At 39.4% G+C, this 17,955-nt stretch overlaps 1 protein-coding gene across 5 annotated transcripts in view; it reads right to left on the minus strand.

Moving 5' to 3' along the window:
• Nucleotides 1–10,779: 10,779 nt before the first annotated feature.
• The window catches only part of herc2 (HECT and RLD domain containing E3 ubiquitin protein ligase 2), a 65,310-nt gene continuing 58,134 nt past the window's right edge, over nucleotides 10,780–17,955 (minus strand). For all 5 annotated transcript variants that reach the window (XM_066666536.1, XM_066666535.1, XM_066666534.1 and 2 more), the window contains 8 exons: nucleotides 17,422–17,505; nucleotides 16,520–16,661; nucleotides 16,174–16,368; nucleotides 15,509–15,621; nucleotides 13,665–13,855; nucleotides 13,092–13,197; nucleotides 12,462–12,674; nucleotides 10,780–11,819 (listed from right to left, as the gene is read on the minus strand). In XM_066666536.1, coding sequence (XP_066522633.1) covers nucleotides 11,547–11,819; nucleotides 12,462–12,674; nucleotides 13,092–13,197; nucleotides 13,665–13,855; nucleotides 15,509–15,621; nucleotides 16,174–16,368; nucleotides 16,520–16,661; nucleotides 17,422–17,505 — 1,317 coding nt within the window. In that variant the 3' untranslated portion in view covers nucleotides 10,780–11,546. The remainder of the gene's footprint in view (nucleotides 11,820–12,461; nucleotides 12,675–13,091; nucleotides 13,198–13,664; nucleotides 13,856–15,508; nucleotides 15,622–16,173; nucleotides 16,369–16,519; nucleotides 16,662–17,421; nucleotides 17,506–17,955) is intronic.

A 17,955-nucleotide genomic window follows, 5' to 3' on the forward strand; every position in this document is an offset into this window, starting at 1 on the left:
ATTTGATTCCTCAATCACTATTGGAATAAAGCAAGCTGAAAGATTTCTGACATATAAATATTAACATGAAGCAAAAGCTTACCTTTCAAAAATAATGGGTAAAATGGAAAATAACAGCAGATATATCAGACTCGAAGAAGGCGATGATGATGATGATGATGATGATGATGATGATGATGATGATGACGATGAACCAAAGTTGAGAAATTAAAAGCTCAGTTTTGAGATAATAAAATTTAAAAATTTAAATGCAAAATTTTCATAAATGCCATATTTTGAAGTGGAAGTTTTTTTTTGTTGCTGTTGCTGCTTCTGGGTGAAGGAGGTGGAAGAGGAGGAGGAGGAAGGTGGAGAGCTAGGACCACAGGGGCTGAGGGGATAAGAGGATTGAACCATACTGAGAGCATGTTTTAGGTGGGGCACAGAGGGAGGAACCAGCATTGAACACTGCATTCTGACACTAAGAGGATGGACCAACATCTCTGTCTCTCTCTGTTTCACTCTCTCTCGCTCTCTCACACACACACACAATACAGATGTATTGTTAAAATTAGCTATAAGAGTTCAATATAATTTAGTAAATACTATAATACTAATAACATGTGTACATCTATACAGTGTAATGCCAAATTTTATATTTTCACTTAGAAAAACAACAAACACCATGGCTCCAAACCTTTGTAATAACTGCACATAATAATGGACATAAGAAAGGTGGAATTCCACCACTTTTGCTTTAGATCTGGAAGAAATCTACAGTCATTTCTGTCCCTCCCTGCACTGTGACAAAACAATTCAACACAATGAGTCTGAAAGTGTGTGAAATGGCCAAGACTCCCAAGATACAGAATAACAAGATGAAAGATTGAAAAAAACAAAAAAACAAACAGAAGCTGCTGGAGTTTTCAGAACTTTACTGAATGTGTTTGGGAATACTTGGATCAGCACAGCAAAATAACAAAAAGAAAGTATCCTAAAAAGAGGAAAGCAAAAATGAAACATCAATGAGTGTGTATTAAATACTGAACACTGTAGGTGCAATATTTTCTTGTTGAAGCTTCTGTGTCATTGTCAGTCAATTAATTTGCCTTTTCTTTATGGAGAAAAATATATGTTGTTAATTACTATTTTGGCTGAAAAGTGTGGTCTCTGACTTTGCTCAGTAAAACCACAGGGATAAATGAATGAGGAGAAGCTGGAGTGGGGCTGAGGCTCACAATGGCTTTCATTGAGAAGAGGTCACCTGGCTCATGCTGAGCTGCTGCTTTGACATCATAGCCAGAAATGGTGACCACAGGGTTTTTTTAGCCATGAGCCGCATACGTGAGGGCTGCGTCACATGCAGGATCTCATGGGCTTCGAGCCATTTCAGCTTTCAGACATCCGAGAAAACTCTCTGCTCTCAGGCACACTGACCACATCAACACACTGCTGCCAGAGTAGCTTAAATCCATACCTGAGTTACTGTTACATGAATAAACGAATGAATCCAGTAAAAGTGACTTTTAACCACACATGTATGCTGCTTAATTTCACCCTACAATATGTTATGAAAACTGTCACTTGTTAGAATAAGCCTTATAGACGTTTAATTAAATAAACGTGATTTCTTAACTTATTGATATACTTAAGTAAAATTGCTGTGAGCTCCCTCCAGGGTGTTTTCCCGCCTTGCGCCCAGTGATTCTGGGTAGACTCCGGACACACCGCATCCTTGAACTGGATGAGCGGTTACAGAAAATGAATGAATGAATGATTTTAGTGTGGCCTCTGCCATTTGAGGCCTGGAGTCCAAGACAGCATAAAACTCTGCTGTCTAAGTGGGCAAGATGGCCTCCCCTTCCTCCTCAGCGTAGTGTGATGCAAGCTAGTGCAATATAGTGAAACAATATATAAAAAGTATCTGATCCGTTAGGTTTCTCCTCCTGGTGGGATGAGATATCCAGTGACACTGCAATACACTATGATTGCTTTTACACTGCCATGCTGCACACCTCCAGTAAGCATTCTATGTCCTATTGTGTTTTATTGCTCTGCTTTTGCTACACTAGTTTTGCTCGTATTCATTTCCTTTTGATATTTCATGGACTACAACACTGGAAAGTGTTCTCCAATCTCCACCTTGGTTTACTGTCTGTTAGGAGTTTGCTGCATTCTCATATGTGTTTAGTCCATTTTCCTACCACAATCCAAAAACACATATTCACAGATTAATTGAATGTGTGATGGTTCCTAGGTGTTCGTATGTTAATGAATGTGTGTGTGGCCCTGTGATAGATGGTGTCCTGACAATTTATGCCAAGAATGTAGAATTAGCATGGACGGAGGTGATGTGTCCCCACCAGTATTCAGCATTTATTGAATTATCCCCACCAGTAATCACAAACCCAGATCTGTCAACGTCTCAGGGTTAAATCACATTCTCTACTCGAGTCCTACCTCCCCGTAACACATGTGCCTGTGCCTTTCCCTGCTGTCACGTCAGACTCTGGTTGTTAGCAGCGCCAAAACTGGAAGGAAAACTTTCCAGTCAATGGAAATTAACCGAACAACAAACTGCCAAAGGGGCGGCACGGTGGCACAGCAGGTAGTGTCGCAGTCACACAGCTCCAGGGGCCTGGAGATTGTGGGTTCGATTCCCGCTCCGGGTGACTGTCTGTAAGGAGTTGGTGTGTTCTCCCCATGTCCGCGTGGGTTTCCTTCAGGTGCTCCGGTTTCCTCCCACAGTCCAAAAACACAGGTTGCAGGTGGATTGGTGACTCGAAAGTGTCCATATGTGTGTGTGTGTGTCTGTGTTGCCCTGTGAAGGACTGGCGTCCCTTCCAGGGTGTATTCCAGTGGTTATAAAACATTTCAATACCAGCGTGATTGTCAAAGAAATAACATGTTGCCTTATCTGTAATGCTGAAATTTCTGGTGTAAACGATTTGCTTTAAAGCGCAACACTGCTTTAGTTTGCTTGGTATGAGCAGAAAATAACAGGCTTTCCAATATCATAAACTGTTAGGATATAAAAATAGCTAAACTATTTTATATGTTATTATTTTTATCATTGATGTAGCACATAAAGTTCATATGGAACTGGTGGCAATGAGCATGCCTTAACGGTGCCAGCGGGGCTAGGCACAGCTTTAGTCACCAGGGAGGCCAGTGTGGATTTATGGTTATTGATGGTAAAGAGTAAGGTAGGATTGTAAAGCTGACTTAAAGGGTGGTGAGTCTGAGACACAAGATTTCACTGTTGAGCCTTCTGGAGGTGTCATGGGCTTAATTCCACAAAACACAGATGAGGGGAAGTGCCTACCTAATGACCCCTGTGAAGAGCTAGTGATGCAGTGGCTGGTTTGGGTATTCATGTGCTGGGCTCAATGAGTAATCGTAGTTGTTAAGGATAGCTGGTTGCTGATCAGATCAACTTTAGTGTTGAGGTGTAGGAACAATTTTGGTGGCAGCAGGAAAGAAGCGAGTGTGGTGGGCCCTATGTGAAGCTCAAATGGATTGACATAGGATATTTTACATCTTATTCTGTGTATGATTATAATTAATTAGCCTATCATCCTCTCTATCATTTTATTTAAGCTGTATAAAATTAAACTACGGTATCCCCTTTGATACAGTCACACAACTCAAGAGAATATCAGCACCCTGTCCACTCAGTGACATTGAACAGGATAAGGGTGGCACGGTGGTGCAGCAGGTAGTGCCGCAGTCACATGGCTCCAGGGACCTGGAGAATGTGGATTCGAGTCCCGTTCTGGGTGACTGTCTGTAAGGAGTTTGGTGTGTTCTCCCCGTGTCGCGTGGGTTTCCTCCGTGTGCTCCGGTTTCCTTCCACGGTCCAAAAACACACGTTCGTAGGTGGACTGGCAACTCAAAAGTGTCCGTAGGTAGGTGTATATGTGTGTGTGTTGCACTGTGAAGGATTGGCGCCCCCTCCAGAGTGTGTTCCTACCCTGTGCCCAGTGATTCCAGCTAGGCTCTGGATCCACTTCAACCCTGAACTGGATAAGCGATTACAATGAATGAATGAATGAACAGGATAAAGCAGTTACAGAAAATGAATAAATGAATAAACATGTAAATAAATAAACATCTGTGTATGTAAACAGAGAGAGAGAGAGAGATTGGTTTTTCATGACTGACTGGTTGGACCCCATCCAACATCACATCTGGAGACCACACTGCCTTTTTATATTATATTTAAGTGGCTTGACAAAGTTAATGTACTCACTGAATAATAATCATTATTGCACTGTATATAAAGCCTTTCGGAGGAGAAACAATGAATATTAGATTAGGAGCAGCCACTGCCAAACACAGCAAGAATCTTAAGCCTCTGTTTTAGCTCTTTAGCTTTTTTACTCTCCCTTCTTTTGCTCTTGTGAAAAACAAAATCACATTTTAGTGCACTGTAGCAACTTCATGAAGCCTGTCAAAAGTTTGGGGACTTTATTATTATTATTTTTTTTTCCTCCTCTCTCTCGTGGAGGGCTCTATTTGCCATGAGAAATTAAAATTTAAATAAACGTTCTATTTACGTAGCAAAAATATTGACTTACAGTGATTCCTGTAAAAGCAATACCCCCTTAAACCCCTTACATTGTTTCATGGCTATCATGCCTTTTCCTGTTATTTGTCATGAGTGCCTCTGAGTACTTGGGGAAATTTGTGGGAATCATGCAAAAACATTTTTAAAAATGGACCTAAGCTTTATCCATATCAAGTTTCTTTCTCTGTTTTGTTGTCCTAAACACACTTGTCCTGTTGGTCAGGGTTAGGGGAATCAGACTGCTGTTGGTTTCTGAAGCTTAGGTCAGAAATAATGAAAGCTGTTTTCAAAGCTGGTCAGCTGCTCATTTCCGAAGTGAACTTTGGAGCAGAGAGAGTTAAGTTGGCCGTACTGAGCACATGACCATAGGAATCTACACTGTTTCAGAGCAGCCTGAGTGAGCAGGAATGAACAGGCCTTGCACAAGTATCATCTTGGATCTCACACTATGATGTTCTTTAGCGAGCATAACATCTATTCACTGTGCATAACATTAATGTTACTGCTGAAATGTTGTTATTTTAAACAGAGAATGTGCTGAAAATGAGCTTATTAGGGTTTACTTAAATGTTGTCTAGTACTCTGATATAATCATATGTCCAGATAATGTGCTGGTCTTGATTTTTATCGGTATCCCCTGGCACTGGACACAGCACAGCTTATTCTATGGCTGGTGTGGTCTGTATTTAACAAGCACAATACACTGGCCTGATTTGTCTCCTGTTCAGTTGACATTTTAAACCACAAACTCCCAAGTAGCACATTTACAGTGTGTTCAGAGCAAAGAGAGACACTGGACTTATCAGTTAAGAGACGTTTCTTCATGTTTTTGTCACTTTCAATTTTCCTTTTGCATTTTCCTTTTGTAATTCATGATTTTTCTTTCCCAAATGATTCTTTCTTTCATGCTTGCTTTCTGATTTAAATCTTGTGCTCTCTTTCTCTCTCACATTTAGTACCACCTGTGTCTCACTCCTATCCCTTGTTTTTCTTTTTTCTTTCCAACCCTGTTATTATCTTCTTTCCATCAGGTAGTAGTCACTAGTTTACATACACTTACATACACCAGTGTGGGCTCTGGGTTAAAATTCTCACTCTTAAATCTTCTGCACAGTCTTCCTAACTTTTTCAGCCTTTGGCTGATTTCTCTGGAGCATGCTCTGTGTCGAGCACCTGATTCAGTTAAAGGGGGATGGGGGTGGGGGGGGCATAAGACAGCAAGGAATGCTCCAGTTTTAAGCCAAAGTAAGCTGTTTTTTTTCTTCCTCTTTCCACCCTCATTACTCCACTGCAAATCCTTTCCACTCTGCCAGGTCATGTGCCCATGGCCTACACTGCCAGGCTTTACTGGAGAGGCCTGGTAGTATTTCCACACACTGTTTACACACAATGACTCACACTCATTCACTAGTGATTGCAAAAGTATTGTTTACACACAGTGAGCTGAATATAGTGGGTTCAGTAGAATTTCTGAGCTTCCTACAATTTACTTGAGAGCTGAGAATTTGGTGCAAATTGAAATTTTCTGAATTTCCTAAGATTGTGCTATTTTTTAAATAAACTTGGGCTCCTCTAAGCTGCTGGCCAACAGTCTGCATATTGTGTGAAATCTCTGCATATAAATTTCAGTTCAGTGCATTGAAAAATCTTCTGTTCATACCCAACTTCAGCTCAGCTAAACAACAAAAACTGAGCTTCTGAAAGAGCACTGAAAAGAGGGAAGTTTTTGCCCCACTGCCAATTTCAAATAACAAAAAATATTAGTCGTTCCCTAGAATCATACACAGCAGTTTTAATCAATGCATACAAAACAGTGTTAAACTAATAAAATGTATCAGAGTGCTTCCAATTCGAATATCCGCTTTCTTATTAAACGTTATTAAGAAATGGCAGTTAGGAGGAACCGTAGAAATCAGGGAAAAGTCTGGGCAGATATAAGATTGGATCCCATTATATTTCTAGCCGCAAAATCACGTGCAGCAGGTGACACAAAATGGCCTTTGTTTATCAAAGCAATGTAAATCTGAACACAGATTTGACCACTCTGAGAGGTCATTGTCTAACTCATGAAACTTGTATACCACATGGAAACAAGCGGATAATGAATCAGCTTCAGTGCATGAAATCAGGTGCTGCCAATGGCTGTGCTTTACATTCCAGTGAAAGACTTGTGTTATCTTGGGGGCAGCATAGTGGTGCAAAATGTAGTGTCACTGTCACACAGCTCCAGGGTCCTCAGGTTGTGGGTTTGAGCTGGTTCTGGGTGACTGACTGAAGAATTTGGTGTGTTCTCCTCGTGTCCGCATGGGTTTCCTCCGGGTGCTCCAGTTTCCTCCCATGATACAAAACACAAGTTGGCAGGTGAAATAGTGACTCAGAAGGGTCCAGATAGTTGCACATAGTTTAAAGGATATTCGTGTTTTGCAACGTTCCACTAGCAGGAGATAAATGTTATAAAAGGGCCATCACTCAAAGGCTCATTCTGTAAATGCAGAGATGTGTTATGGCTCACCAAATTTGAGTGAATTGTTTCAGTGCAAGGCTTAAAAAGACTTTAGGTTTTTCCCTACCTACCTACTGTAGAGAAGTTTCAGTCCATGTAGGGCAAGGCCAGGCACCACTGTTGAATCCGTGTGATCGTCACACTGCTGTGGTAAATATAGCAACGGGGTTTTGAGTGCTTTGGACAACATAGAGTGCAACAAAGATAATCAAGATTAAACTGATGAATATCTAAATTGTCTTTGAAATTTGCATGCTCCCATTTTATGATCAAATTTGACCATAAGCATCTTTGCTGAATAAGGGCCATTGAGAGAATAAAGTAACACTGAATAAACACTGGCTTCTACAAGAAAAGGATGACCCAAAACCTTCCTCAAAATAATTCAGTATTCACCGTGGTTAGGTAATGATCATAGAGAAAGGTTGGCTGATAATCAGTGTTAATATATAGTTGTGGAGGTCAGGGCTCTGTGCTGGCTACAGTCTTATTAGAACAGAAAAGCATCTTCCTCGCACTGTTCTTACAAACATGCAATTTAAAACATATTTTTGCATGTTGTAGATTTAATTTTACCCTTCACAGGGACAGAGTCCAATAAACAGCCTCAGATTATTATCCCTTAACCAAATTTTAGCATGAAACCTAGGCACTGAGGTAGTTAGTATCTTGGCATCACCAAACCCAGGTTCATACATCAGACTACTAGATGAAGTGTGATTCATCATTGCAGCAAACCTTTTTCTACTGCTCAAGAGTGCAGTGGGGGCATGCTTTACATCACTATAGCCATTTTATGATCTACCACTTTGTTAGAGATCTTGATGCACCTACAGTATTGTTTCACTCCAACAGCAGTTACACCGTCCCAGTTGACTGGGACAGAGTTAGAAAGGCACAAATTTCACAAACTGGCTTGTAGTAAAGTTGGTATCCTAAGACAGAAACATATTTCAAGTTTAGTTGTGTTCTACTGTTATCTATTCTGTTGCCGATGTTTATCTTTATATTAAATTACATTACATGCCTATGGACTGTAATGTCTGACATCTGACATTGGGGTGTGGCTAATTATGAATTTAATAGTGTCCAATGCAAATATGCAAATGTTTTCGTCCTCCAAAATACAATTAAGCAAGTAACTACAGGGGTTGGACAATGAAACACCTGTCATTTTAGTGTGGGAGGTTTCATGGCTAAATTGGACCAGCCTGGTGGCCAATCTTCATTAATTGCAGTAAGAGCAGAGTGTGAAGGTTCAGTTAGCAGAGGGTAAGAGCACAGTTTTGCTCAAAATATTGCAATGCACACAACATTATGGGTGACATACCAGGGTTCAAAAGAGGACAAATTGTTGGTGCACGTCTTGCTGGTGCATCTGTGACCAAGACAGCAAGTCTTTGAGATGTATCAAGAGCCACGGTATCCAGGGTAATGTCAGCATACCACCAAGAAGGATGAAACACATCCAACAGGATTAACTGTGGACGCAAGAGGAAGCTGTCTGAAAGGGATGTTCGGGTGCTAACCCGGATTGTATCCAAAAAACTTAAAACCATGGCTGCCCAAATCACGGCAGAATTAAATATGCACCTCAACTCTCCTGTTTCCACCAGAACTGTCCGTCAGGAGCCCCACAGGCTCAATATACACGGCCGGGCTGCTATAGCCAAACCTTTGGTCACTCATGTCAATGCCAAACGTCGGTTTCAATGGTGCAAGGAGCACAAATCTTGGGCTGTGGACAATGTGAAACATGCATTTTTCTTTGATGAGTCCACCTTTACTGTTTTCCCCACGTCTGAGAGAGTTACGGTGTGGAGAAGCCCCAAAGAAGCGTACCACCCATATTGTTGCATGTCCAGAGTGAAGCATGGGGGTGGATCAGTGATGGTTTGGGCTGCCATATCATGGCATTCCCTTGGCCCAATACTTGTGCTAGAGGGGCGCGTCACTGCCAAGGACTACCGAACCATTCTGGAGGACCATGTGCATCCAATGGTTGAAACATTGTATCCTGAAGGCAGTGCCATGTATCAGGATGACAATGCACCAATACACACAGCAAGACTGGTGAAAGATTGGTTTGATGAACATGAAAGTGTCCCATGGCCGGCACAGTCACCAGATCTAAATATTATGGAGCCCCTTTGGGGTGTTTTGGAGGAGTGAGTCAGGAAACATTTTCCTCCACCAGCATCACGTAGTGACCTGGCCACTATCCTGCAAGAAGAATGGCTTAAAATCCCTCTGACCACTGTGCAGGACTTGTATATGTCATTCCCAAGAATTGACGCTGTATTGGCCACAAAAGGAGGCCCTACACCATACTAATAAATTGTTGTCTAAAACCAGGTGTTTCAGTTTCATTGTCCAACCCCTGTATTTACTTTGCTGTGTATAAAAACACTGAGCACACCCAACTGACCTTCATTTTGGACCAAAATTAACAACATATTCACAAAGGTTATTCAACTGGTTAGGGATTTAAAAGGAGTGAGTGAAGTGAAACTGTCAAAAGATCTATGAACAACACAACAGGTCAAAATGTGTTTGAAGTACACATTCAGCAGTTGTGATATTAGTGCATTATATTAGGGACCATGTGTTTGGGTCAGCTTGCCTCATAGTTTAAAAAAAAAAATAATAATAATAAAAAAAAAAAATATATATATATATATATATATATATATATATATATATATATATATATATATATATATATAATCACTGCTAATTGTTATAAGAAATAAGAATTTCCCAACTAGATATATCTCTGTGTCTCTATTGACAGGGCATTATGTTTTCCTGCATAGATTGTGGAGTACAACAGAGAAATCCTGTCATGGACATTGTAGTCAGAGTTCTTGCTGAACAACTACAGGAGACTGGACCAGTATTTCAGACGGTGCTCTCCACCATCTTTTTCTAAACACTAGTTGAAGGAATATATTTCAGAAAAAAAATATTTCTGGTACAGTTTTTGAAGAGCCAATGCAATCTGAAGATCTCACAGCCCAGAGTATTTACATACACACTGGACTGCCCTCAAACTGAAAAGTAATTATTCGGATAATGTCTAGGATACATTACCACCAAAGTCCTTCAAAAGACAAAAACACATTTTTTGAAGCCCTTTGGTGATCCGTCGTTAATCCAGCTTTGGTATGTAGGTCATTAAGGAGGAATTTCATTAATCCTAATATTCTCTCACACACACAAATAATCTACATCTAATGCTAGATAAGGTAAAAGATGAGAGACTTTTGAACAGAGACTGTTTGAAATATTTTAACATAAAATAGCATGATAAAAGTTATTAAACTACATTTATCAGAAAGGCTGCCTGGCTGAACTTTGATGAAGTGTGATAAATATAACAGCAGCTCACCTTTAACAAGACCTGAACACTCTTTAATATTTAAATCTAGGCATTTCATGTCCAAGAAAAGCTCACAGCAAGGGATTTTCTTTTTAAAAATCTGTTTTGATGAAGAAACATTTGAACATGAGCCTGGCATGCCCGTGTTTTTCAGCAATGTGAACAAACATTCCTGGAGTGCTAACAGATTCAGCAGAGCTTGCAAATCAAGTCAACGGGATGTGACGTGGTGGCTTAGCAAGTATCTTCTGAAACAATCATTAACCATATCATTGCTGCATTGTGCACTGTGACTGCACTCAAAGTGTAGATTCAATGTACAATAAACAATTTGTGTTAACAGTTTTTAACAGAAATTTATTAACATTTATTCATTACATGGGAATGAAACATCTTATGAACACATGGCACAATAATATTATTTACATTCCATCAGGAGGCCAGTGCAGACACATATTCAGATGGAGGGGAGGAGGAAACTAAATACAGTGACCGACAACCTAAAAACAACCCCTGAACAAGCTCCAGTTGACACCAAATCAAACAAACACAATTCTTTTTGTTTCAAGTTAAAAAGGTTCTAAGAAAGGAACACTGCTATATTTGAATGAGGAGGATGGGGAACTGCTGTCTGGTGCTTTATGAATGATAGAATAAAGCAAGAGTGGGAAGAGGAAGGGTTGAAATGGGGGAGTGTCAGGGGTCGTCTACCACAGTGCTAGGCTAGCGGCCTGTCTGTCCGCAGTGATAAAATATATAAACACAACATCTACAAACAATCAAATGTGCAGTTTCTCCTCTTTCTCTCTCTCGCTCTCTCTCTCACACACTTTTTTTTCTTTTTAAATAAACAAAAAGTTTTCTTCACCAGCTTATAGTGCTTTCGAAGCTAATTGCACATAAAGATACACGTTATTTCTCTTCATTTTAGTCATGGTAGTACGTGTCTATGTATGTAAGTGTAAGTTTAAAACAAATGTTCAGTTCTTTTACTCTTTTCTTCTTGCTTGGCAGCATATAATTATGACTCTCCATGTGTTGCATCCTACACATGGGGGAGTGTGTGTGTGCGCGTGAGTGTGTTTGTGGGTGAGAGTACGACACACAAGAGGTCAGTGTCCAGTCAGGTAGTCCTGTGTGGAGTCAGAGGCAAAGGAGTCAGCGTCTTCGTTGTCCGAGTCGTCACTGCTGTCGTCGGCTGCTGGTTCTCCACTGAGAGCGATGCGTGCGTAGTCGTCTGTGTCAATAGACTTACAGAAGTGGATGGCGTACTTCAGCTTCTCCTCCAGGACCAGCTTACAGGAGTAACGAGGCAGTTTGAGAAGGAAGAAGCAGGTGTATGACTCTGGAAGGAAGTGGTCGGGTGGGTTGTACTTGTCCAGCACCTGAAATTGGAGTAATGGAAGAAGAAAAATAGTAAAGTACGGGTTTGTCTAGTGATAAGGGATGAGGTTTAATTCGCAGGAAAATTTCACATTAATCGCCTTAATGCTAAATCTCACGTCATCAAACTGTGATAGATTTCAGTTCTTGTCTTTTTGTGACTCATATCAGTCACATAGGCCTTCACAGGAAAGGCATGAAACCCTTTGGCCATATACAGACCTCATATAAAAGTTCCCAAAAGCAGAATTAATATTTACAGGGAGCTGCGAACCAGATGCAGAACAAAACAACTTGTTTTTGTTGAAAATACAGCTTGATGCTAATACTAATCAAATGTATTTTTCAATTCAAAGTTCAATTATTTTTACACAATCAACTCAACATACTATGCATTTTGCTTCATAGTGATTACCCATTTTTATTCATACACTTGGTTCTATGGCTTCTGCTATTTCAATTTGCTTTACGTTATCTTCAATTATAAGATTGTTTTTTTATAGATTTGTCTCAGGATTCACATCCAGCACAATGAAACCATGCACAGCCCACAAAACAGCAAAGCTATGCTACATTAAGAAAAAAGTCAGCTCCGCTGGCTTGTGAGAGTCAAATGCAGTCAGATGCAAAACACGTTCTCTCACCTGCACCACAAAGTCTCGTCCACGGAAGTCTGCGATGGTTCTGGGCAGCCGTGTTCGTCCCCACACAAACCTAAGGAAGAGTGAGCGCTCCGTGTTGGAGAAGGACTCCATCACCTCCCAAAACCACTGAATGAGTGGAGCTGTGGGCTCCACTCCCTTATAGGTGGCTACAGATTTCAGCAGGTGCAATGGAATGTCAGGACTGCCACACACCTGCAGACCAAACAGATGGACATCAGAATCAGCACAAACCCCTTCCATTTCACAATTCAAAGCTCTCTAGCAGCTCAACACATTCACAGTATCTCACACATAGACAGCCAAGTGTCCAACAAAGTTATGTAGGCCATTTACATACACCAAGTGTGCTCCTGGGGTTGTGTGATAATTATCACACCATTTAATCCAACACTACTAAGGCTATAACAGTCAAAGTGAATAAAACATTTCATTTAATACCTTTTGCAAAATGTTTAAAATAAAATGTTGCCTTTATACTTCTACTTCAGTTCTCATTATAACAGTATATAAAACATCTGTAAAGTATTAGAAACTGGTAGCTATAATTCCATTATATTGCCTTATCACCAGCCATCAGAACCTCACAGGCAATCTGCAATGTGCTCTTACCATGGTCTCCAGTTCATAGCCGGTGAAAAGTGATAGAAGAGGCACCGGCACAACACGTGCCATGCCCTCCCTCACTGCAGCCACCTGCTCATCAAACTCATGCAGCCTACACACACAAAAACACAAATCAGGACTGATCTGATAAAGACAGACTAATACAGTGCCCCAGGCAAAAAAAAAGTCTTGCAAATCATACACACTGAAAAATGGCCACAGTTGACCGGAATGTGTAAATGCATACTTTTGTTGTAATGTACGTGAATGAAAGACACATAGTTACAGCTGGTCAGAGGATGACATTGCCTATTTCTGGTTGTAGCTGACCATGTAATTTCACATTCTATCCACTAAAACAAAAGGTGATAATGTGGTCCAGAATAACCACTTTCCTTTTCTGATAATCCTGTTTGATTGGCTGCAGATTGATTGGCAACACTGAAACTACTGTAAAGTGCTGTAAGTGTTATTCCCCATGTATTTGCATACCAAAGTGAAAGTGAAACAGAGTAACAGATTAGCTGTAAAAATTAGAATATTAAGTGAATAAAAGTTTAGGGAGGTTTCGGTACTCACCTGTAGTTGATTGCAAGGCGTACATACTCAGTGCGATTCTCCAGGGTGATGTGGGAATGTTTGGAGCTAAGCTGCACCTCCTGGCCACAAGCACTGGGCACAGTGAAAGGCAGAGGCATGGCCTCAAACTCCTCTGCTGATGCCTCATTATCTCTGATGTACATCAGTCCAGGGATGAAATCCTTATCCACCTGAACACAGATATACAGCTTTAGGGTACTGGGTAAACTTGGCATAGCACGGCAGGGTCTTTAAGAGGAAAAAATATATAATTTATGATAAATGTTATTGATAATGTATGAAAACAACAATTATTTACTTTGTATTTGCTTATCATAAAGACATGTAAAAAGTATGCAACACAAATGCAACAACTGAACTTAAAGACCCATACTGTCTTCTGTGAATGTGTGTGTGTATCAGTGGGGGTGCTCGGTGTATGCTTGGCATACTTTTCTATTGAATAGACTTCCACTATAACCTTGATGATGACTTTAGGCAGAAGGATTTGAACAAGAGCAGCTCTGTGAATAAAGGCCATCCTGCACAGTAGAACCCTCTCTCTACACATTCTCAGGATCTCATGATCACAGTGTGAACACAGGAGTGCTACCACTATCTCAGACACATTCCATCTCTCCCACAACACTCATTTTAAAATGATGTTAAAAGAAAATCCCTACAATTAGTAGTTTGAGGGTTAGGTCATGAGAATTATGCTACTGTTTGTTTTATTTATTCTTTTTACAGGGCAGTTACACCTGAGTTACCGTAGAACAACTGATAAACTTTATTTTGTCAGGATTTGCACATGGGAATAAAAAGCCACCTTTGATGAGAAGCAAATATTTTTCTTTCTAATAATAACATATGAGATAAATGTTTATTTGTACACCTTCCTGAACAAAACTGGAAAGTAATATCTGTTGTTGAGTAATACCAGCAAATTTGCACTGTGTAAAATGATTTTACATTGTTTGAGACATGAGGAGTTCAGCCAAGAGCTATAGGGGTGGAGCTACTAATGTTTGGGTTAAAATTCCTCAAAACATGGAATCAAAAATTATACATCTTAAAAGAAACATTTTAAAATTTTGTTTAACTGCACCTGAAATTAATATATCAGATTATGGTATCGGTTAACAGCATTTAAGCTCCTTAAAACCAGTACTGTGGAAAATTTCATTTATATCAGTCCGACCATTGTTTCGCATTTCCAGACTCTCTAGGGAAATTTGACTGACATGAAAAGGACCAATCACAAGTCTGCTAATTTGGCATGATGTTTAGTAGGAGGCAAATAGCCAATCAGAATGCAACTGGCAGAATCCTGACATTAAGGCCAGCTTAACACACTGAAAGCATCAGACTCTCCATCTACTTATGGGTGTCTGTGGCTGAGAGTAATCTGACCCTAATATATTCTACCAACACTAGATCAGAACCAGCACACAATCTGAATTTTCTATTGCCAGCTTCCACTAAAAGCCTTGTCATTTAGATTATAGGACATTATTGAAGTCTATGTATGTCCAGGTCATGTAGCCTTATCCAAGTACAGTATATGAATTGCACAGTACAAGTTGAGGACTCAACGTTTTATTTTTTACCTACATTAAAAAAAGGACTCTGACCACTGGAAAATGTAAGGAATGTAACAAATCCGGTGTCTACTTTTTTGATCTTGTGGTTTATATAAAGGTTTTAAGGAAATGTATATAATCCAAAAATTACAGACCCTTACACTCCTTCAGAGTTAAAGAATTACTTCAAGTGTGTAATCCCTGACTGTAAACAAAATATTCAAGCAGTGCAATACATTACATGAGATAAAAGCATCTTACCTCACTGAGATCAGCAATTGTCAGATTCATGCCTGCAAGCTGCTTCCACACAGGTTCAGCAAGATACAAACTGAGGGGACTGCCTGTACGGATAGCTATACCCAGGAGCACTCCTATAAACAAATTTTCAACAATTTTCAAAATTAATTATCAAGTTTAAAAATGACCCACTAACAGACACACTAGCAAACCCATTTTAACAGCATTGCAACCACAAGTTTCCTGCATTCAGTGATTGGGGGGAAGAAGAAGAAAAAAAAAAAAACAGCAAATATATAACCCTTCAATCTTTTAAATCATATATCAAAACGTATGCCTTTGACAAACTTTAGAAAGGGTGATAATGAAGGAATTATCTGTATTAGTCTCTTTAAATGTTTTAAAACTTGTACATTTCATGGGGTTAATCTTTGGGAAACTTGCTATCAAGCGATACTTGTTTTCTGCACAGACTGGCATAAACGGTGGTAAATACACATGAAGCTGACCATCCAGATCAAATCCAGGAACGATAGTGCCGTGCCAAATGCACATATCTTTATGACTTAAGAGGGAATTTGAAGTTTGTTCATTTTTTTGTTATGATTTCCTTTCTCATCTTGGCCCAGGAGTTACAATGCTTAACTAACAAAACTTTGTACTCAATGTTGAACCAGGTGGGGTACCTAAGAAGCGGAACATGCTCATGTGCAGAGGGCTCTTGGCAGCAGGGTTGAGCAGGAAGCAGTCCCTGTTGGCTCCAGACTCGTCTCGGCCATTAGGAGTGACGATAAGCAGAGGAGTGAGACCATTCTGTAACTCCTCACACATTTCTGCTATAGATTCACTATAGCCACCTCCACAGTCGTCTACGGACTCCCCTAAATGCACACACATCATAAATGTACACGCAATCTAAAGGACGAATAAGGTTAGAAAGCACGAGATGTCACATTCACAATCTCGCTCTGTGCAGATGTTTATTAGTTTGTTTCTTGGATTATTAATGTCAGTGTTCTAGCATAATCTTACCTACAAACTTGACCTTCCAAACTCTGTGAGGAAGCAATAAACTGTCAGGGCTGAAAGAAGTCATCTTAGCACACATCTGCCCAAACACAGACTTTGTGCCGTCTGGCCCTGCTAGACCACCCTTACTCCGAGAACGCTTCACCTTAGAAGAGAGAGAAAGAGACTTACTCTATACAACAGTGCAGTTTATATAAAGTGTAAACTAGAGCTAGGCCATCACATCAATGTCAGCAGACTCAAGGACAATAGATATTCATAGTAATTAGTTCCACACAATTAAATCTACTGAAGCATTATATTACATCAAATGATACAAAAATAATAATATATATTCCTGAAGTTTTTTTTTTTTTTTGGGGGGGGGGGGGGGGAGTATGGGCCACATATCTCAAAAATCAGTCAGACTCTAGTCTGTTACAATACATGAATCACATGGGCTAACATCCAGAGCTGCATGCTTTACAGAAAACCAGTGGCCCATAAACCAAAATCATTAAGGGGAAGTCTGGTGAAGGTCTCCTGCTAATTGGAGCACTGGTCACATTCCACACACACAGATACAAATGATCTGCATTATGAAAGATATCACATGCAGAGCAGAATGTTAGCCTGATTCTGAAGTCACAGTGCGATAATATTAAGCATGTGAATGTAATGTAAAAATAAATAATAATAATAAATAAATAATAAAAATAATAATAAACACATTATATATATATATATATATATATATATATATATATATATATATATATATATATATATATATATAATGTGTTTATTATTATTTTTATTATATATATATATATATATATATATATATATATATATATATATATATATATATATATATATATATATATATATATATAAATAAAATTACGGCCAACTAAAGAGATTACCTGTATTCTGTTGAGCTCTACCACAGGCCCATGCTGCCGGTCCCTCACCATTGTAGCTTGAACCACCTTTCGAAATGCAGCCTCCTATGAAACAGATAATATATGGAAGAATATATATCAGTACCATAATTAAAATGAGAATTTATTATGAAAAATGGCAATATAATTTTAGGATTGAATATAAATGTTCCACTCTTGCTTGCAGGTTTGGGCTCAAAATTAAAATGTAAATTACTTTAAAAGTCTGTTTACTTTAAAGGAATTATTTTCCAATTTCAATTAACATATGTATTCATGCAACAAATTTGTCAAAATCATAATAATTAAAATGTTATTAATCTAATATGCACGTGCACTCAATGAGTTTGAAATGTAATTTTCAAACGCACCGCCATGCTAGAAGGATGGCAAAATTCAAATGTTAAAGGGGAAACAGCACCTCTCTGCTTTACATTAACATTATCAACCCCCAGATGTGGCCAATCTGTGTCAAAATGTTTGTGAATATGCAAACAGAGCCCATTGCATTTCAAT

This window comes from Hoplias malabaricus, chromosome 3 (assembly GCF_029633855.1).
Source record: "Hoplias malabaricus isolate fHopMal1 chromosome 3, fHopMal1.hap1, whole genome shotgun sequence".
NCBI lineage: Eukaryota > Metazoa > Chordata > Actinopteri > Characiformes > Erythrinidae > Hoplias > Hoplias malabaricus.